General features: G+C 39.8%; 1 protein-coding gene and 2 long non-coding RNA genes across 3 annotated transcripts; all 3 read left to right on the top strand.

Annotated features, from left to right (window-relative positions):
- The first annotated feature begins 674 nt into the window (after positions 1-674).
- On the top strand, positions 675-19,543 carry LOC145439617 (carnitine O-acetyltransferase-like). The gene is made up of 14 exons (XM_080317124.1): positions 675-862; positions 5,157-5,321; positions 5,899-6,038; positions 6,102-6,246; positions 6,841-7,013; positions 7,804-7,969; positions 8,777-8,948; positions 10,714-10,902; positions 11,830-11,920; positions 11,975-12,097; positions 12,156-12,252; positions 13,157-13,318; positions 14,890-15,090; positions 18,931-19,543. Exons 2-14 carry the CDS (start codon positions 5,217-5,219, stop codon positions 19,150-19,152), a joined length of 1,986 nt encoding a protein of 661 aa, XP_080173250.1. The 5' UTR covers positions 675-862; positions 5,157-5,216; the 3' UTR covers positions 19,153-19,543.
- Positions 8,955-9,719, top strand: LOC145439645 (uncharacterized). Its single transcript, XR_013915306.1, has 2 exons — positions 8,955-9,596; positions 9,679-9,719. It is a non-coding gene; the product is annotated as an uncharacterized LOC145439645 (long non-coding RNA).
- LOC145439644 (uncharacterized) lies at positions 15,097-18,524 on the top strand. The gene is made up of 2 exons (XR_013915305.1): positions 15,097-15,790; positions 16,706-18,524. It is a non-coding gene; the product is annotated as an uncharacterized LOC145439644 (long non-coding RNA).
- Positions 19,544-22,867: the final 3,324 nt, after the last annotated feature.

The following is a 22,867-nucleotide window of genomic DNA, read 5'->3' as shown; positions in this document are numbered from 1 at the left end:
TCGTGCTCTGCTGCGTTTCTTCATAAGTTCAGTTCAGTTTCAGTTTTCATCAATTTAAATCAATTCTATTTATTGATAATACTTTCATCATTTCAATACACCATACGACTGCGATACAATGAAAGATAGGAAGGTGTCGAGACGACACGGAGTAGTCTTCGAAGTCAATCAAGCAAAAACATCACAGATTGCGATCTAATGAAATGATAGGATGGGAGAGGAAAGTCTGTTGATTCATTCATTTTCATTGATCTTTTCATTCATTCCTCTTTTTTCATTCACCACTAAAAAGCATAGAAGTCGGTTGTGCTACAAGTTGGCAGATACAGAATCGAATAGTACAGAATATCGGCCTGGTGTAATATTATCATAGCCTTTAAAGGCTATGATATTATGACCAATGCAGTCGAAACGCCACGAATGCCGCAAGCAGCAACAACAATCAGATAAAATTAAAAGTCGAATGAACTCTTTCAGGCAAACTTAGCATAGATCACGTGAGGTACGTACAAGAGGTACGTACAATGAACGATAAGTAACAGGAGATAACATAAAAGGGAAAACGATTAAAATAATGAATCATCGGAAATTATTTTTACAATGCTCGACTACATAAAAACAAAGTTGTTGCAAAAGTACCCTGGTTTCGCTTCGCTGAATATTAGGGTCAAAGGCGAAAAGGCGTAGAGACAGCTGTTGCTTGTTTGGATATCTCCTGTTGCTGTTTTTGGCCTAATTTTAATCTGCTGGTTTCCTTCAATTACGTTCGGGCGGACTCGGATCGTTTCCAAGGAGCGAGGAGGTAGCGATCCAGCACCATAACGCAGAAAATATGCTGTCACGATCCGCAAAACATGCTCTGGTAGGATACGATTCCGTTGATTTTAGTTCATGTATATATCGTTTATGTGGATGTATTACCGCACTATATTTATTTCTGATTAACACGTAAGCCGAACTAACCTAAAACTTTGTGGACCGTACCTATATCCAATCAGGCTGTAGCTGACTAGACGATCACTCGGTCTCCTCACTCCATCCTGGTCCTTTGAACATTTATCCATCAGATTTTCATTGAGCTTCTATATTGAATTGAGTTTAAATAGAACAATTAAACCTGTTGTAACGGGCATTATCATTTGTTCAAAAGTTCTAGATCAGAGTCATATTTATTGGCAATATTATCATTGGTTCAAATCACTACATCAATTGCAATGCAATTAGTTACCGTATATGTACAGACCAATACTACCGGTAGCTAGGCCTGTTATTTTCAGAAAAGTGTGCAATAATATGCATTGATTGTAAATTCAATGAGGATATACATATACATGGACTATTGTGTTATCATTCTTATTTAACTATTTATCCAAATTTGTAATAGCGTGACGATGCAAAATATGATGACTTCTTGTATTATTATGTGTTCACGTATACAGCAATTGATTGGATGCAAAATCCTATGAGAGTTGTCAATGCCCAATGACGTCACAGTCAGTACTATAGGCACAACTTGGATATTGTGTTCCAGCCCTCGAATCATTCGGAACAATGCCAATTTCAAACTTTTTTGGGTAATTCCAGATTTCCATCGCACTGCACAGATTTTAATCAACATTTTCATAATCAGTGTGACAGCACCTTTTGATTAATACCAGTTTCATTTTACTTTGCGTTCTGGTCACACCAGATAGGATTAGCCAACCCACTAATGATTGTCAAAGTAACAATACAGTGTACTGATGATGCGTCCGTCTCTGTGAACTGCGGTATGGTCATTCAGAAGGACCATCTGCAATGTATACATAACTTATAGAACAGTGCTCAGCATTACAATAATGAATTTCAATTTTGCTATTTTCAATTTGAACTAATACTGTGTGCAATATAATTTAAACAATTGAAACCTGAAGAGGAAACAATTGAAATGGCGGTCCTTATTCTATTTAAAGAGAGTTTTAAGAATAAGTTTACTTCCTTTGAATCCATATGCGCTGTATCATCTAATCAGCATTTGACTGAATACCATATAGTAGTCTGTTATTTATTTAATTTGCCTTTTGTAGCATACGGTACTTTACAAGATTTTCACATGTATCGCAAAGCTCAAGTTTGATAGAAAGCATATATATTCGTAAATTAACTACTTGAAACAAAAATTTAATTCAGTTGTTGATGGCTCCACAGAAAATAATTAGACTATATCTTTTGGATACATGTGATGTGTAAATTGTGATTTTCAATTTAATTTAGCTTCTATATGTTCGTATCTATTAATTAGTGATGACACAGGCACACAGGTTAGGTAGCCTATCTTTTTAAAATGTGGAAAAGTATTCACCAATAGTCAGCGAAGGAAATGACACTGTGCTCTTGTAATGTTGCAAATCTATCATTCAGCCATATGTTCGATAATACTCAATATTACAAGGCTTATAACCGGTCAAACTTGATGACTCAGAAGTAATCACACATAGGGTCAAGACAGGACTTAATAATTGATGTTTCATGTAATGGTCATGCTCATTCTCTGTGCCATCCATATTGTAGCTTGAAGATTGACTTGCGGTATGTAATTTTGTGACTATTGTTTACAGAATGAACATGATATTCACATATCATTGATTTTTTTGCTCTGTCATTAAGCAAGCTCTCATTTCTTGTGATTGATTGTAGGCCTACTGATTTGACTGGTGTGCTGACTGTACGAGTGTTCAACAGTACATTATGTACTGTACTTTCTGAAATTGGAATTGTGTGTCCAGTTTTAAAACACATTGGGTTGATCAAGTTCATTCAGCATGGGAGTACAGACAGAGTCATTTACCGGCCGTGTAATAATACTTGCGAATGTTCGGAGCATTGGAATGAGGTTGGAAGTTATTAAGTACGGGTAGTTTGTAGTTTTAAAAGTTTAGAAAATTTTGGCAATGATGGTTCACAGGAAATGTAGCTTCATTGGTGGGGGCCTGAGTAGTCAAGTCACAACTCACATTGATTGGAGCTGAGTACTGTAGCCGTAATCTCAAGATTTAAGTAATGTTGTTACAGTCAATGGTGGTCAAAGATGAATAGAGTAAGTCATATGATTCAAAGATGAGCTATGTGTCACCTCATCAATGGTTGCATAGTAGCCTATTTATTAAATGCATTCTGTGTAATGACATGACGTTATGCAGAACACGTCACAATTACGTGCGCGAGTGTGTATTATGTAGCTTAAAATATCCAGCTCTCTTTTTCACAATAAATGACATTGGAAGTCTACCATCCTATCCATTTGAATAAACTGATTACTGTTTCTGAATAGACAGTATTCCTTGTCATCTGAAAGGTCACTTTAGCCTTCTGTACAGTTGGATGAAGGTATTTATTGGATAGGTTTGTCAGTACCGATATATTAGTTATGTTTTATGCAGGCAGTTTAAAAGGTTATGTATGTACACGACTTGTGTGTTGAGTAAGTTCATTCACCTTGATAGTGTGGCTTAGGAGAGAGTAAACAGTTACAAGCTTTAGGTAATGGTTAACAAAGCATGCTGTTGCATATGATGAAATGGCAGATATTCTTGTAAATATGCTGTATACCTGTTTGTTGTGGTTCATCAGCGCCGGATCTCTGCCTTGTCATATCGATTCAGTAACCAGTTTGTTTTAATGCAGTATTTAAGTTTATGCACTTTGTTCTAATGAACTTTGGACCACCTGGTTGAACGATCCGCTGCCTTTTTCCTTGTGAGTATTTCTTGAGGTTAGGGTAGAAATTTGTAGGCCTTGAGGATTGGAGATGCATGTTCTGGTTATTGAGAATGTGACTCCCATTTAGAATATGAATGTAGACCTTCCAATTGTAATTTATAGTGGCAACATCTTAAATTTTATAGCACATTGGTATATCCTTCATATTGTATTGAGTAATTCCAGTGTCAGAGTCCCCTTAGTAGAAGCAAGATTCTTAGTCACAAATATATTTTGTAGGTACTATCACTTACATATCATCATTGAATAGGCTGGTTCTTGTATGTACTGTTTTTACTCAACCCGAATGTAGAATCCTTTGTATTGTTCGGTGCTATTCAGAATATTCTGAGCATTCCATGCTTAGGTCGTCTAAACTATCTGTTTACGCGATCCACATAAGGTAACAACATTGTGGTTGCGAAAGATTGAATATCGAAACAATAATGACGTCACTTCTCTTCTCGAATTCACTTCTTTGAAGCCTGAAATAGGAGAGAGCAAGGATATCTGCATTCAAAACAGATTAATTATGGATATGAGGATATGAGGATATGGTTTGTTAGCCGAGGTTAATATTTTAACATAAATCTTGTCATGCTGTAGGATGCAGTATGATAAGGAATGGTTATGCGTAAAAGGCTTAACTAACTACAGTTTGTCAACGATTTATTATGAGCGTTAGAAATTCCCGCATTGCTACAGGAATCTCTACAGCCCTTGTAGTAGACTGAACGACATATAAGTTAGATTGTTCAAACAGGTTGCCTGTTGTGAGTAGACAAGGATATTCGATAGCATTTCTATACATTGTAGGAGAGTGTGATGTAGTTGCTAGTGAAGAATACTGGATTAGTGTGACTATTAAAGTAGCTTGCTAGAGATTAGATGTTATTGAAGATGAATTGAAGCCGCTAACATATTTTCTAAAATTAATGTCAATTCTTTGATGTTAGTAACAGGAATTGTCTGCAAGGTCTCTTTTGGATGATAACAACAATAATGAAGGTAGATTTCAGTCGTGTGACTCAACTTGTAGCCTTTGGCATAGTCAACACATCTCTCTTGTTGAAACAGGTCAAAGTCTGCATGGCAGTCTTTTATGTGAGAAAAAATTCTTTTGGGCAATCTGTATTACAGATTTATTTTTAGATCAAGTTCATTCGGCATGGAAGTTCAAATGAATGTTTTCAGTCGTGGAAGATTAGTTAGTAATGCTTTGAACTTTGGAATGAGACGAGACCATGAGCGATATAAATGTTTGTTCTTAGTATACTGTCAGGTAGTGTGCAGCACAGCGTTCAGACATTACACACAACAGGTTTGATCATTTCTGTTACGTAATATTAATAGCTTTGATGTGTATTGATGATGAAATATTGCCTGTATACTGTATTCATCATGGAACATCGTCACAGTCTCTCCAGATGGCCTGTCTAGAAAGTTTCACTACAGCATTTACCAAAGCATAGCCGGACATGGGCTGCAGAGGCTCGTGCTTGAAAAGCGAAGTGCCCGGTTCAACCGAGAGTAACCAATCAATAAGCCAAAGCATTCCAGTGCGGCGTAGGGTGAAATCACAGGTACCAGTAGATGACTGGTAGTGGTAGTGCGTACATGAACTTTTTGAAATGCGTTTTCAGCTGTCGATATGGATTACAGACAGATTAAGCCTTGTAAATTGTAAGATATTTAATCAAGGCACGTAACATATGAAATCTGGCGTGAATTTCTTGAAAAATACAGCCTCTGAAATACTTGGCTGTATAGTGGAACATATTCCATTTGTATTGCGCCGTATTGTTGATGAAAGCCTGCTTTGAAGGCTCGCTGCATGCTAAATATGATGAAGTTGAAAATGTGAAACAACTTTGGGCGGCGTCCATTTCCCACGGAAAGCCAGCTTATTCGAACTGCAGTTAAAAGATTTTCATGAGTGGTTTTATTGCACTTATGATACTTCTTCACTGCTGTACGTTCCCACAATTAAGCAGTCTCCCTTTAAGGTGATGTAAAAACATCTGTTGCCATAGTTTTTTCAAACTTTCGAATTTATTTTGAGGCCATATTTAGAGCCAGTGCCCCCTCAATCTTGTCGATGTGATATCTTAATTTAAGAATGGTAGTCATAGTCACAGACTCACAGTGGTCTTGTTTCAGATCAGACAAGTCGTAAACGGGTCACTCGGCCCCTGGAAGACAATGCCGAACCATCTACCACCGGCACCCAACAGGTTTTTGCGCCACCAGGAATCGTTACCACGTCTTCCAGTCCCTCCTTTGCAGCAAACCTTGGAAAAGTGCGTGGAATTTGGTTACGCCGTGTGGCAAACACGGTTCCTTCATTTTTGATTTGCTGCCAGGTATGTCCTCGCGGTCCAGCCGCTGGTGGACGAAAATCAACTCGATGTCACGAAATCGCTCGTCAAGGAATTTGGCAAGGCCGGTGGGCTGGGAGAGATCTTGCAAGAGAAATTGGAGCAAAGAGCTAACCGGATGGAAAATTGGGTGCGGTGGTCTAGTTGAAATGAGAATAGGCCAGAGGCGGCAGAAGTAGTGATCTGTTGGTACTCGAGTCTAAGTAACTTTAATTCCTCTGCAAGTATAGGCTAAGTAGTGACATCCAAAGTATAAAAGCAAGTATAAAAGCAAGTATTCCTAGGCCTGGTTTTGGGGAAATATCTGAAAACTGTTAGATGAAGTAGTAGTAAGTACGCCTACTTGTTGAACTACGTGTCACAATCTGTCCCGAATAAGATTGATTTGGGACTCCGAGATTTTAGCTTTCCAATTTTAGCTAGAAGACTATAGCAAGGTCTTGTTAACTATCGTGGACATATATTTCGGTAGAGTGCATTCTATCAGCCGTGTACAGACTACCAATCTAGATATTTGACTGTCAACTATCTACGATACTGGTTTTTTGATTACCAGTACTTCAAGTTCTGTTTATGGATTTTGGAAAGTGGGTAGTTTTAGTTTGAATTTTTAATAGGAAGCAGTTTTAGTTGTACAAACTACTGTCTTTTCAAAGTGCGCAAGTCTGATGGCGATAAATTATATTCGTTTTTTATGTGTGAATACAGAACACTTTTATTGCAGCTTTCCGAATGGTGGTTAAATGCTGCTTATCTTGACTACCGCATGCCAGTTGTTGTCAATGTGAGTCCGTCTGTGATGTTTCCTCGCTACGCTTTCCGCGGTGCGAAGGGTCAAGTCGAGCACGCCGCCAAGCTGATAGCCGGTGTGCTGGACTATAAGATCGATATTGACAAGTGAGTTTTGCTGAACTAGTACGTTTTGCTAGCATATCTGATTGCACAACTGTATTATAGGCTGTAATTTTTTCATTTACAACGCACTACTGTTTACTCTAACAATAGTATGTTGTCTGTTCATGCTCAGCTATCATTGATTATGCTACATGCCGTAAAATATCTTACCGCTCAATTTTATATAGCTGCAAACCATGAAATTTAGTTGGCAATGATTTGCACTAATCAAAGTCTCATGACTGATGCGAATGTAGTTGCATGAGATTCAGTTTGGCAATAATTTGCATTAACCAAAGTCTCATGACCAATGCGAATGTAGCTGCGTTGAATTCCTGATTCTACACTCAACACAATTTTCTGCAGCGCGTGCTTTCAGGAATCGTGTGTTACAAAGTTGAATTTGTCTGTGCCTGTGACATTTAGACAGTAGTGGCGTGTTATGTCTGGATTGCATAATGACACACCTCTGCCTAAGAAAGATGGCCGATTTCTGCAGCAAGGCTGCGCAGATAAGAATTTGAATTATATATGACGCAATATCCGAAACTATTTTGTCACGGAAGAAAAGCCAACTATTTGAAAACGATAGAGAAATTAATGATCGTATGTACCATGTATTGCGTGTAAGACAAGCAGTGCCATGAATTGATGGTGACATATTGATTCTTTTACATGACTTATTATATCAACTAACTAGGTAAGAGTTCATCCAATATGTTTGTTAACCTGATTGCCTCCAAGATTCGCTGATATATTTAGAAATAACACAGATTTATTTGTGTGTGTTCAGCGAGACTTTGCCCGTTGAAAAGCTGGGGAACCAGCCAATGTGTATGGACCAGTATTATAAAATTCTTTCTGCCTGCCGAATTCCCGGCGTGAAGAGAGACGAAGTTGAAAACTATGCAAGATCTTGGAGGCCACCGCAACATATTGTGGTTGTAAAAAATAATCATGTAAGTTTTGCTTGCTCGTAACGTTATTTTTGTATTTCTATTAAAAGGGACTCTTGGTAGTAAGACTCTTAGCATTTGCATAAAAAGGGATTTTGTTTCTTTAGTCAGAACACAATCTGTTGATGGAAAACCATTGGCGGCTTATGCAAGGCATACGTAGAAGAGTCGAGTTTGTGTATAGTATAAGGATAGTACATTGATCGTAAGCCATCTGTTCACTTTGAATATTTGAGTTTTATCTCCCAGTGATATTCTTTGTAAAAATTTCACTAGATGCTGACGATCACCCCTGACGAGTGATTCGTGTTGAACTAAATATGAATATCATATTCAATTTTGTATTGAAGTTCTCTGGGCTACCTTCCATAATCCCTTGGAATCGTTCTACTACAATAAAAAACCACTGGCGGCCTTTAACAAGCTCAAGACTCGTGGTCATAATTTATATAATTTTTTTCTTGAACAATTCAAGTTACTGTTTGTTGACGGCTCTCAAATGCAATTTTACAATCTCTTATAGGGAAGTTGTATGATGTGTGTGCGTAGTACACATGTTTGCAGGCATATCAGAACAATAGTACACTCATAATTAAGGGGGCTTGTTGCTATACCTATGCGCGACATTCTCCATTTGGTTTTGAATTCGACTTTGTTTTATTTCCTTTATCGTGCAACTCTTGATAAGGGACATACGAAAACTTTTTTGAGTTATAAACGTTTTCTATGAGCGTACTTTTGAAGCTGTATTCTTTACCACCAATCAGTTATTAAATATTCTTTATGAATGATGAAACCTACGCCTTGCAGTACTTTCAATTGTCGGTGTACAACAATGACGGCTCCCCTCTTACCATTGAACAACTGGAAGAGCAATTGAACAAGATTGTCGACGCTTCAACGCAACGTGACGTCGGGGTCGGAATTTTGACGTCGGATGGGCGAAACAATTGGGGCCGGGCCGCCAAAATCCTGATGAAAGGTAACACCATGAAATTAACCGGGGCTTGGTGAGATTTCAGAGCTTAGCGCAGTGGCTCGTAACCGGGGGTTTACATGAAACCCAGGGGTTTGTTGGAGGTCAAGGCACGCGCCCGACTACAGGGTTGTAACCAAATCACAAGGTCACAAGTCAGTTCGCTGTCATGTCGAGTATTTTTAATTCACCACCGAGTCAAGTCCGAGTCACTGTGTTAAGTCCGATTGCAAGTTATAGTGTTTACTGTTCATAATATACTCATTTTGTAGTTCTAAACATATAAAAGCCAGTTTCTGTACCTATTTTTGAACTATCGTTGCTGATATACAAAACTTGAGTAAGTCATATAGAATGTGTCGAATTATAGGACTTGCTTGAGTCGTGCACAATGACTTGAGTCGAGTCCTTACAATACAACCTTTATAATCTAACACAGTGGTTCCCAACCTTTTTCGACTCATCGCCCCCTTTTCAAACTCCAGACAGATCATCGCCCCCCAAATATTGGGAACCGAAAAATGGGCATACAGACTGAAATAACCGGCGATTTGACTAAGAAAAAGGGTCAACTTTTCGGCTAGACCTCGAAATTACACTTTTCCAGCTAAATTTTGGTGAGTTGACTAACAAAAAAGGTGATTTCTCCGACTTGTTTCCAAAAGGACCGTAAAAGCACTTCGTCATCCCCCACCCCAATACGTTGGTCTTGACCCTCCTCCATACGGCGATAAAGCAAACTTCTGCACCCCTCAGACCCAACTCCCCCGATACCTCTTTACCGCTACTTCTCAGCACAAATTTTTGGACTCTTCAGCTAGTCAGCTTAATTCGCGCACAGCGCGAACAATTTCTATCATTCATGATTGAATCGGTCAATATGATCGGGAATTGCATATATATTGCTGTCAATTTTTTATCCTCTCTTTGCTCATTTATTCAGATTTACCGGTAAAGCTGAGTGAGGTGTCTTGGAAAATGTAGGGTCCGTGGGTATAATGACTTCGTTACGTAATGAAATTTCGGGGCCTGTCTGCTATGTCAAAAGATATTCAAGTCGCCCATACGTACTAAACTAAAAGACGCACAAGATTTCATATTAGTATTTCTGAACTGGCAATTAATTTTTCTCTGCGAGATGGCATTTTTTGTGCGGTTTCGATTGCCAGGACAGAAACATTTGGCGCCAGCCGTTTAGGCGCCCATGGACAATTAAATCTATATATGTATATAGTATATATATCAAAGTCGGTCGGCATAAAGGCAGTCCTTTTCAGCTAAGGTTTTCTCATTCTGGCACACTTCTCGGAGTCGCATGTTACATGGCCTGAAACTTTATATGTCTTGGTACGATAATGGCTGACGCCGAGATGCCCATTTCGATAACTCATGCGTATTATTTCTTGGAGGAAGGGTAACCAATAAGCAATAAACATGTGACCATGAAATGGCGCGCAGCGCAAAATTTTTTGGAAAAAGTTGCCTTAATTTCCAAAATAACACTTTATAATTTAAATAATGTTAATTCGCGAAAAAACTGCGGGCCCCCCATCCCAATTGAGGGTTTGGGTGTGGCAGTTATGGTCATGAGCGCCAATATAGCCATTTCAACGCGCAATCGCCCCCTATCGCCCCTTTCGTCCATTTTCGCCCCCCTATCGCCCCCTTGGCTATTTTCGCCCCCCTGGACCGACAAATCGCCCCCTGGGGGGCGATATCGCCCACGTTGGGAACCACTGATCTAACAGTTGTTGCCTTTCGCAATGCACAGATCCCACGAATAAGAGGTCGATGCGCGCGATTCAAAGATCCATATTCATGGTGTGCTTGGACGAAGCCAGTCCGGCGCCCACCGAGGAGAATTGGACCGCGGACATGGCGCTCAGAGCGCTCCACGGAGGCGGAAGTGACGAGAATTCCGCCAATCGGTGGTTTGACAAGACGCTGCAGTTTGTTGTCTGTGAGTGGAAATGTTGTTGAAATGCGACCTTGTAGTATATTCTCAATTCTGCGCGTGAAGAGGTTCTTGGAGGCACAGAACTTCAATACACAATTTGGTGATATATTGATATTGATAAAAACGCGAATATTTCTGGCTGACAATCTTCGGGTGTAATCGTCAAACTAGTAGAAAATTGGAAAGAGCATTGTATATCAACAATCCATCAATCCTATATGACATCGTTGGCATGAGACTTTAAATAATCGAGGCGAAGAGATCGTATTTTGAAATTCTCTCCTAGTTCTTGTTCAGTAGAAATGGTAGTAGTCTAAAAACGTGGCCGCTTGAGTTGTCCAAAAAAGTAGAATTTTTAACAAAACCCTGCTTGAAGTACAATTGTAATTCGTACGGTGGAAATGTGGAGCCTGGTATCAAAGCTGGATTACAGAAATAGATTTTGTCGTTGAGCCTTTGTGGTGGTGGGGACGGTATATTGAGCAACTTTGTTTTATTCTCAACTGAAACTGTATCGGTGGTGATTAGGTCTTGCACGTGATTCAATTACTCGATTAGTGACAGTCAAATTTTTTCAAGAACCGAAATTGTACGACCCCTTCAATTAAGAGTTGTATTTTCAACGGAAAATATGATTTAGATACTTTTTTTCCGAATGTAGAAGTCTTGAAACCTCACTTGACCTATCACAGCGTCCAAACCATACAGTGCAAATCTATGCGTGTTACGCCGGTTACGGGGATACCCAGAACTATATTGGTCTGGTCAATTGTGAGAAATTGGGGACATATGTAGCAATGTTGCGATGCTATGAGACTATCGTGTGTGGAATTGGTCTGATTATATCTATCAATAGACATCCCAAAGGCTGTCGATTATATTGTAAATGGAAATACACGAATGCGACAGTTGACGTTGAGTCACTTTCAGGTCCTGATGGCGGAGTCGGCATTGTGTACGAGCATTCAACGGCGGAAGGGCCTCCGATAGCATCTTTATTAGATCACGTATACACATACTGGTAAGTATTATTGTGGTATTACGTCACATTGGTTTCATGTTGCGGTCTTTCCAGCAAAAGTCCACCTGAGCAACCGAAAACGCCTAAGCTAGCCCTGTCTAGGCCTCAGAAGCTTGCGTTCAATGTGTCGCCTGATATAGAAAAAGCTATTGATGTGGCAAGTGAAAGTCTGGATGCGTAAGTTCCGATTTTGTCGACAGTTGGTAAAGATTTCTTAATAGTTGTGTGCTTGCAGAGTCGTGAACGACATACAGATGAACTGCCTACGGTTTACGGACTTTGGTAAAAATTTTCCGAAATCGAGTAAAATGAGTCCAGATGCATTCATACAGGTAAGATTGGTATGATTTATTTTGTAGATCTCAATTCTCAACCACGGTTGCCATTTTGCAGTTTTTACAGTCACATTGTTGAAATTTGACTGCATTCTCCGACTGTTGACCACCTAATAATAGTATGTTACGGCCAAACCATATTAGTCCGTGAAAATATATAGGCTTTACGGCAAAATTGTCTGGCAATGTAATACACAGATTATGCACCAAACCACTGACTTACCATCATTTCGAATGCAGTTGTGACTTATTGTGCTGTAGTATATGCCCTGTATTCATTCATTATTTCATGAAATCGGTCAAAGTAATCATCCTTGGTACTAAGCGAAAGTAAAAGTAAGCTGTAAATTTCCATTCAAGTACCAGTAGAATCAGCGATTAGCGAAGTAAAAAGGCCTAGTTTCATCTAACGGTGGAAAACTGCTCCAATCATAACCACTCAAGGCAGTAGTGCAAGCAGGCAAAAACTAATGGACCACGTCTGTATATTATAGGTTTTACTGCTTCTAGAAATGCCTACAATATGGTGAAATAGGTAATACCACTACCGTAGTAATATTATAAGTCTATTTATGGCCTCACTAGGAACCTCTAACTGACCACAGAAGTGGGGGAGTTTGACTGTGACGGCTCCATGTGATCTGGCAACCCTGATCTCCATTGCAGTATCAATATGTAATGATTTATACCACATCTCAATTTACGTTGGGCCCTGTGTGTTGCAATTCCTGCTGTGGTATCTCTCTAATTGTACTGGCTCTTAGTACACTGAAGCACAAAACTGCAAAGTTTTACCGTGCCGATACCATAGTTCCTAATATTTGCATGAGTGCTCCCTGGATTAGTTTGAACGATAGTAAACAGTGTCTTGTATCGAGTCCAACCCATGCACCTTTCTCAGGCTGCCTTGCAATTAGCTTATATGAAGATGCACGGGAGTACGTGTGCTACTTACGAAAGTGCGTCGCTACGGCGTTACAGACTCGGACGAACCGACACCATCCGATCATGCACGAACGCATCTAAAGCGTTTTCGGAAGCTATGCTCAACGCAACGGTCCCGGTAAGTTGAGATCGATGCCGCTCAACAGACGCTGCTTTAGCAATGTACCCTGCTTCTATTTCTTGTTACTCTCCAGGGGCTTTGTTTTTTGCAACATGCACTTCATTTGAGATTTGTAATTACTCAAGCAGCTTTGTTTTAGACTGCTTCTACGTAACAGTTTTTGAGTAAAACTATTTCTTACACTTCGGATGCTGGAGAGTAGAAAGTTCGTTTTGATATATCTTTGTCTCACTCTTATTAGTGATATTTTTATAAGAACTGGGTGGAATTGAAATGTTTTTCGTGTCATTAGCAGCCCGATTATTTTTTACTCAAGATTTTGTTAAAATTATGGCATTAGGTCAAAAAAATTTTTGCAACCTAATTTCGTTGGTATGACACATGATTGCACTGCTGGTGCACTTGTCATATGACGTTCTACAGCTTATAGCCTACTTGATTGGCCTGCCGTTGTAGAAGGCCCGTTGTCTGCTCATTGTGAAACATAAACGGTCTAACGAAACAATTAGGTGGCATGGTTTTATGCTCAATATGCTGACTGCTTTCATGGCAACTGTGGGTACGGTGCAGCTCTTGCTTCGGTTTTGCTTTTCGAAATGCGGAAGTTGTCAAACTATGCGCGAAAGTTTCCAAGAAAGTTTCGCACGCACCCAAATATCAAACTCTTTTGTGACTTGTGCAGTCCTTTCGTGAACTTTGACGGGCGTTACAGAGTAGACGACAAATTTTAAGTATTTGTACCATAAATAATGTCAAATGCAACTACTGGAATTCTTCATATGCCCGGATTTCGTCAAAATATTGTTTTTTCCTTGCAAAAATTTTTCATCTCTGAGTCAAAAAGTTCTTTCAGGCCATGCTACTTCATAAGGACAGACGGTTCCAACCAGAAATGAAGAAAAGTAGTACAATTCTAACGTTGTGTGCGTAAACGCCTAATTTACATACACAAGGGCAACATTTTGTCAAAATTAACTCTATAAAGGTAAAAATTAACCAAGATTTCACCTTTTTCGATCGAAATATTCCGTTTTTAGGCGAAACGAAATCTTCCTAGTGATGAGATAATTCGGAGCTGCTCGGTACTCACCAGGTTAATATCGTGCTGGGCTGGCCTTCGGTGAATCTGGATGCTGACTGCTTGTTCACTTCTTGTTGATCAGTCTTGATTTGGATTTGAATAAAATAGTATTTACGGTGACTAAATCTTTAATTATTTATTTTAAAATCATGGAATTAGAAATTTTTCTCCTGCAATAACTTCGCTTCTAGAGGTTGGAATTGAGTCAAATTTGGTATGCATCATCTCTACTGACAGCCTAACAATTTTATGGGGTCGACAGGAAAATTTTGAAATTTTTATTTTTTATTTTTTAATGATAACTTCAGAACTTTCTATGGCAAAAATCTCGCTTCTACTGGCTGGATTTGAGCCAAAGTTGGTGTATAGCGTCTTTTTAATCATCCTAACAATTTCATCAAGTGAAATCTGAAGGAAAAGTGTTTTTTGAACAGCCACAGTTACGACCGCAATTGCCTCGTCTAACCCGCCTTGTTCGCTATCTCAGGTGAAGCAGAAAGCGGAATTGCTGCGCGAAGCCATTTCAGCGCACAGGCAGTACACAAGCGACGCCGTTTCAGGTCAAGCCATCGACCGACATCTCCTCGGCCTGAAGCTGATGGCGCTGGAGATGAAGCAAAACGTCCCGGAAATGTTCATGGATCCGACATACGAGACTTCTTTGCATTTCAACCTGTCAACGAGCCAGGTACTCGCGCTTGCCGCAGTTGGTTTACCGTACTGTTAAACGAAAGTGACCGTAGGCGCAGTTGCGGGGCAGAACCAGAGGTGGTCAGTAACGAAGTACTGCTACTTTTTCGAATTACTCAAGTCGTTTTCCTCTACTTCTGGTACTTACTCAAGTAGATCTGATTTTCGCTACTTCTACTTCTACTTCGTAATATTTTGTGATCTACTTACTTATCGCTATTTTCAGTCTGTCAAGTAGAAGTAGTTTAATCCTCCAAACGGGAAGATAGCCTGAGGAATTTCGGGGCTGTTTTCACGGAGTATCAACATTTAATTATCATAAAATTTGAGTGAAGCCCAGAATTTTCGTCGCACTTCGCGCGCAGTGGCTACAAGGTAACCAGTATAATTTCACGATAGTATCGGTGATTATAATTTAGGTAACGGGTTAGCGTGGTTCTGTTCACACCGCGTTGTCGCCCTTCGCCATATCAAATATTTCATCACAGTATATAATACTATGGCTCATCATAACGTTTGAAACTGATGTTTCGCAATGTAGCATTTACTTATCATAGCGTAATCTAGCAGTCCATGGCGTGTCCTAATCTCGAAAAGTGGACTCTGACTTATTTTTAGTTTTATAGCTGTTTTAGCATACCAACCTTCGAAACTTTCTGGACTAAAGACATGAAATACATGTTCCGCTTTTAAAGGTAGTATTTATTAGGGATGGTGTGAACCTCTGAAAGGTTCAGGTTCGTGTGAACGTGAACCTTTTTGAAAGGTTCTGTGTGAACACGAACGTGAACCTCATGACGTCACGTGACGTCATATTGCTAATTTAAACCCCATACTTCAATTAGGTGATTGCCTATATTAATCTACTGCCACATAATAGCTCAGTACTTAAGTACATATTGACGTTTGAAACGTCGCCAAATGTATCAGCTGGGGCAATCAAATGATATAATAATCCCATAAAATCAATATCTTGCGTCGCTTTGCCAACAATTTCGACCTGATCGGACAATATATTGCCACATGGATATTGAGCAGAGTGTAAAATGGGTTTCTAACTTGCTACCGATCAACAAATTATACAGCAGTATAGCCAACACCCCAGTCGCACGGATTTGGTTTTTATGATACAGTATACATATGTAGTCAAGATTGACCCCGTACCCCTGCTAGATTTTTTACATCAGAAGATGATATCAATTTCATTGATTGGTTGAATAACGATCATTTGCTGACTACATGTAATGTATTCCGCTCTTGATGTCATGTGATTGCGGGTCAAGCTCACAGCACAGAGACAATAAATATGCACAAACGGAAGGTTGGATATTTCGAGCAAACTTTTGTAACAATACAAGTAAATTTTTGAGATTGTCAAGGGCCTGCTCGTTTAGTGTTTAATGTTTATGCTGCCAGCCCCATGCATACAGTGGCCCGAAGTTGAAAGTCAATAAATTTGAACCAAAGATGTTATAATGAAGTGAAAATTGCAATATATGAAAAAGGTTCACAGTGCAGAACCTACCAAGGTTCTGTTGTGAACGTGAACCTCAAATTTTACGAGGTTCACACACAGAACACGAACGTGAACCTCACGTTCACACCATCCCTAGTATTTATCTTTCACTTCCAACTCCTAGTATCATGTAGGCCACTTTGAGTTCTAATTAATATCAGTTTTTTTTGTCTGGATAACATACATGTTGAAGTGTAAAAGCTAGTGTAATAATGCCTTCAATTTCCAAAAATAAAGCTATACAGTATGGCATTTTTACGATCCGGCATATTTTTTATTAACGTTAACTAATCGCGCAAAGCATTACACCGTATCCTATACAACTTTTCTGAATTTCTCTTCGACTAAACTACAGGGCTTGTAATATGGGGGAGGGTGCCATACCATGACATTTTCTAAAACGTGCTGTTCGAGTAAACCGAAAATTAGTACCGTATTTCCATATCAATACTATCATTTTCATCCCATGATGCGGACGAATGATTATGCTGTCGAAAATTGTATACCTACTGGTATGCATCAATATGAATCAAGCTCGGCACCTTTCGCATAGCTCAATTTGCTCCTTTTGACAATCTATGTGAACGAATTACGATCGTTTTCACAACTACTCACTTACTTGAGTAGATTTAAAGTCAGTCAATTCCACTTCTACTTCAAGTAGTTTTAGGTTGCTTATGGAAGAAGTACTTCTACTCGTACTTGAGTAGATTGTTTCGTCGCTACTTCTACTTGAGTAGCTTTCTTGACTACTTTGACCACCTCCGGGCAGAACCAAACCTGCCTTCCAGATTATGAATTTTTTGACATTACACAAAACTTTGACTCCACATTTGAATAATATACCCAAATTGAACTAAACCCGCATATTTTCGGTTGACAGAAGCACTTCGTTTGTAATTTAATTTCGATGACGGTGACGTCAAAACATTTGTTGAACAACGGATGTTAATGATGTCGCTGTGCGAGGGGATGGCACATTTACAGTTATATTCTTTTTCATGGCGAATCAGATGAATATAATTATTATCAGTCTTAGGTAAGTTTGAGCGTTTCTAAGGCAGTGTGCGATATGAAAATGGTGTCATGAACTCAAAATCATATCTATATTGCGGGTATGTATCACTTCAAACCAGGGGCGGCAACTTCTCCGGTCGGCGGGCCGGGTATGAGAAAATGGAGTGCTTGGCGGGCCGGATTGCAGAATCGATACACTAATCGCGTATTTATCCACCTTTACAAGGAATAAATCGTATTTAATGTAAACTTTGAGTTTGAAGAATACAGACCAAAAACAGTATTTAATGAATTTTTCAACAATAGCTGTTGAAGTAAATCAGACATGTGTGGTCGATCAAAGTTGCCAGCAAGTTCTTTGACCTCTGGCTGCATGTGGTATGTGGAAACCCTTAGTAAAGACTGCATGAGAACATCAGTGATATTAGAATGCAGCCTTGTCTTGTTAATGTTCATGGTCGAAAATGTTTGCTCGCAAATGTATATTGACCCAAACAGAGCAAGTAGTTCCATGACCTTCTTTCTCAGGTCGCTGTGACGCATAAAATTTGTCAATACTTTTAGATTAGAATTTAACTTTCAGGGTAGAATCTCTCTGCTGGCCGCTCAAAATCCCGTCGCGGGCCGTATGTTGCCCGTCTCTGCTCCAAACCATAATAGCTGTATAAACCCTGGTAATTTATTGCATTTACTAGGCTAAGTGAAATCGCGGCATTCAGATTACAGGGGAACCTCCCATTTTCAGCCGATATTCTTCAGGCTCAAGATGCACACAAATGCAAGGGATGAGTTACAGAAAAAAGTAGCTAGAATACGAATTTAAGGTATAAGGCAGGGGTTCTTGAAATATGGGGCGCGAAGGGTATAATTTTATATATCATGACGGCACCAGAGCGATCGTGAAATTCTTGCAACAAAAATTTTCTTTGCACCATTTCCTCATTCATATCCGTGGTTACTGCGTTTGTACTATATAGCTAATAAGCAAGACACATGGAGAAGTCGTTATTACAATATGGCTTGATCATGAAAGTTTTCTGCGAGTTTGGTTTCTCTGGGAAACACCGTCATAGACCGTTGGGATCCCTTAGTGTAGGGGTGTGAAACGAGCCGGTGGGGGGAATATGATGTACAGGAATTTCGAGGCAAACTCTTCTGGCACCGGAACTCATGAAGACCTGAATTCGGTCAATTCTGAACAACCCCACCGACTCAATTAATTATGGGGTATTCCATTTCTGCTTAAAGCATGAATGCTGACTGCATGACCACATCTTTTACGCCTTATCTCTTTGCACCTTACAGGTGCCGTGTAAAGCAGACTTGTCGATGGCGTTCGGACCGGCCGTCCCAGACGGCTACGGCATTTGCTATAATCCCAAAGAGGAGTACGTGTTATTCGCCATCTCGGCGCATTTTAGCAGTCCCCAGACTGACGCTTATCGATTTGGCGAGCATTTGGCGGAATCCATGCGATCCATGAGGGAAGTCTTGGAAGAAGCGGCGGCTTCCTCTTCTAAACTTTGAAGAGATTTCCGAAGTTTCTGGGCATGATACTGGTTTTGCAACTGGCAAATTTTTGGACTATATGGCAAACTGAAACCATTAATACTCGTGTCATTGTGCATGTGCAGTGTATCTGTACGCGCTGATATTGCCGGGTGTACGATCTTAGGTGAGACGTGATGAGTAGTAAATGGTACTTTAATTTTTCAACTACGGTGTGCGGTATGCAACCTCTATTTTTACGGATAAGACTTATGATGTTATAATTTTACCACCCAGTTTTTTGTTCGTATGAGAACTGTGCAATTACAGATTAATTTTCATTATATATTTTCGTGCGAGTTTTTGAATTTTACTCTAAAAACGTTAATGCTGTTAATCGTTGATTAAACTGTTAAAAAAAATTGCAGAAGGGCGTGAATCACAGATCAGAGGTGCAGTCTAGATCAGGGGTCACCAACGCGTGGTCCGCGAAGTCATATTTTGCGGCCCGCGATCTGCTCTGAGATTTCGGAAGGAGGCTTGGTAAAGCGTATGGAAATGCAGGAATGGGTTTCAGTTACGAAATATTGTTGTTGTTCAAAGTTGGCTATTCTCCTGTGCCCAACATCACTATTCCCCACTAGCTGAAACGATGTTACGATTTGAGAACGTTCCGTGGCCCAGCTCAAAAATTGGGGCTGATTACTAAAAAAGGTCAGCATGCCCAGACTTACTCACGGCCAGGCTATGTATATAGAGTCAAGTGTACCTGTTTGATGCGGTTTTGGGCAGACTAGTGGACTAGAGTTACCATGTTTTGGAAATGTGAAAAAAAGGACACCTTTTCAAAATTTTCCGACACACGCTTCAGGAGTAAACTCCGCAATAATGGTAAACTTTTCGCGACTTTGTGGTCTCAACTCCATAAATATGGATTTTCTGTCACACTACGTTGGTTGACTAAACCAAAAGGTCAACTTTCCGGCTCAGCTCCCGAAATAGTCGCCGGAGCGTTACTTTGGTGCTGATTTACTATCTCACTCACTCACACTGAGGCTTGTTCGCTCAAACCGTCAATATTGCTATGTCTAAAACCCCAAATAATCCTGTCCTGCCAAATGATCCCATTGCTATACAGAGGCGATATATGCAAGTAATATATATATTTATTGATCGAATTAATTCATTCATTACCTTGGAAAATATTTCGTGCTTCGCGCGACCAGGGCATGACTGCACACTGTACAGTTGCACACGGAGTTTTCATGCCATAATTGTTATCAATTTTAAACCGTAGTCATATAAATCTTGTCTTCAATGTTACCTAATTCGGTTCGTTCCTATCGGATGATTAAAAAAAGGTCATCAACATTCAAGTTGCCCGCTCAATGGTTCGTAAATCTCATGTTGCCCTTTGGTCGAATACGTTGGCCACCCCTGACATAGATAGAATTGGACATTCTTTTCAAATTACGATTCAGTTGCACGGAGGAAGAAAGAAGCAATATGCATCTTCGCGATGCAGTCACAAATTGATGCAATTTTTGGAATTATACATGATATTGTGTGTGACAGAGCAAATATATCGTCTGGTTGTAAAATTGATGTAAATATAACCAAACGCTCCTTCCCACTGGACAAAATTAAAAATATTTGTAGTGTAGCTTAGCTGCTTGGGTCGAACAAATGATTAAGAAAGACTAAGTCCTAGTCCTTGATTACTTGACTAAGTGCATGTAGACTAGACATATGCTATTTGACTACTTCCTAAATTTTGTGAATGGCCAATGTCTATTAGTAGTGAGTGTGCGTGTGTGCCTGTAATCAGTACAGTGTGTAATAAGAAAATTAGTAAGATGCATCGCTGTAATAGTTGCTGACTCATACACAAGAGCAACACTTCGATTGTTTTATCTACATTTTAATAATACAGGACGGGCTTTATATCGTGTTTGAATGATACATACATATTAGGTCAGTGGTTCTCAACCGCCGGTCCGCGGACCGGTGCCGGTCCGCGACGTCCGCCAGGTATATTACAATTTTATACCTTAAGTTCAAGATGCAATGTTGAAGGCTTGTCCATTGATAAAATGATTAAAACATGAAGTTTTAAACTGATTAAAACATGAAGTTTTAAACTGATTCAAACTTCGTGATGTAACATTATGGCTGAAAACATGTTCGATTTGACTTATTAAGTCCAAAACGTGTCATTTGACGACATGCGAGCGACAAGTACAGAACAGGTACGAGCTGACTCATCGCGAAACAGCGCAGTTTGCGCGATAATTCGTTTTCGATTCATTCATTCTGTGCAGGACCGTAACTGGAGCACCCCAAACAGCCCAATTGGAGAGGGGCCGTGCTTGAGAAGAGCCCAAAATTATTTTGCAAATGAACATAAATGATAGCGTTTTTTTAAAACTTTTCCCAACATTTGCCATTTTCTTTTCGCGCTTAACGCGATTTATTGTCACTAAATGTCTTGCTTATTCGGCGCCCTTCTCCGAAAAATACGCATGATTAATAGAAATGGGCATTTCGGAGTCAGCCATTACCGCTCCACGACGTACCATTACATAATTAAGTTTAGGCTAACATGTGACTCCGAAACGCGTGCCGAAAATTAGGCAGCGAGAAAACCGATTCAGTCATGAATGATCGAAAATTCTCGCCATTGGCGCCTTTTGGGCCCAAGACCAAAGTTTTGGGGGGTGGGCCGACGAAGTGCTTTTTCGGCGCTGATTGCATGTATAGTGAGGTATTTTCTTCCGGCGCGCATTGTATTCGTAGTTGGCAGAGTAGCCTATGCGTTCGGTCGCAGTGGATTATGAGCAAAGGTAGCACGAGAAGGTGCTTGGTTCGACTCCGAAACGCTTCTTCTCTCGATATTATCAAAAAGAAAAATATTATTCGAGTTGACGTGGTCTGTTTAACCCACGGCCTTTGGCGCGAAAGACTGCAAACGACTCTTGGCGGTAGCACGTTCATCTGGACGAGACAATTTGACCTCGACTCAGCAGACTGACTACCATAAAAATTAAAATCACATGGATGCTATCATGAAGATAATTAATTACGATCAAAACCCTCTAAATGTCACTCTCTAGCACCATATGATTGCACACTTTACATTTTGGCTTCATTTCAATTTTCAAAGTTCACCGGTCCGCCAGACATTTTTTGAAATTTTGCCGGTCCGCGAGATGTAAAAGGTTGAGAACCACTGTATTAGGTTATTAGAGAGTCCATGTTATAAAAACTGATAAAATATGAAAAAAGGAAGGATATTTAGAAAGGCAATCTTTCATGCATATAGTGAATAATTCGAGCTGTGCCACAATGAAACTATTTTGCAGGCCGTCGTCAATCATATGCTTGCATATGTTTAACGTTATATGATAGTTATTTAACTTTCACTGTGGCATATAATTTTCAAATTAAATTGGTAATACTGTTGGAGTCGGAGTCGGTAGGTTTAAAGACTCAGGAGTCGGTACATTTAAAGACTCAGGAGTCGGAGTCGGTCCATCGAAAATGTGTGGAGTCGATAGTAAAATTTACCGACTCCACAGCCCTGCTGTGCATGCGTATTTTCTGTGCCACCGTCATTGCCATCGTTTGTTATGTATTTTGGTTGGATGGAAATAAAGACTCTCTCTCTCTCAAGGACTATTTTGGAAGCTGATTACGTTCAACATCTTCGCGATCTCCAGAATAAAGGCAAAGAAGGTTTAGAACCATTGTCTTT

This window comes from Botryllus schlosseri, chromosome 5, assembly GCF_051294905.1.
Source record: "Botryllus schlosseri isolate E-star chromosome 5, Bs_hap1, whole genome shotgun sequence".
In the NCBI taxonomy this organism is placed as follows: Eukaryota; Metazoa; Chordata; class Ascidiacea; order Stolidobranchia; family Styelidae; genus Botryllus; species Botryllus schlosseri.
Note: the sequence above shows the minus strand (reverse complement) of the source record. Positions and strands in the feature narration are given on the sequence as shown.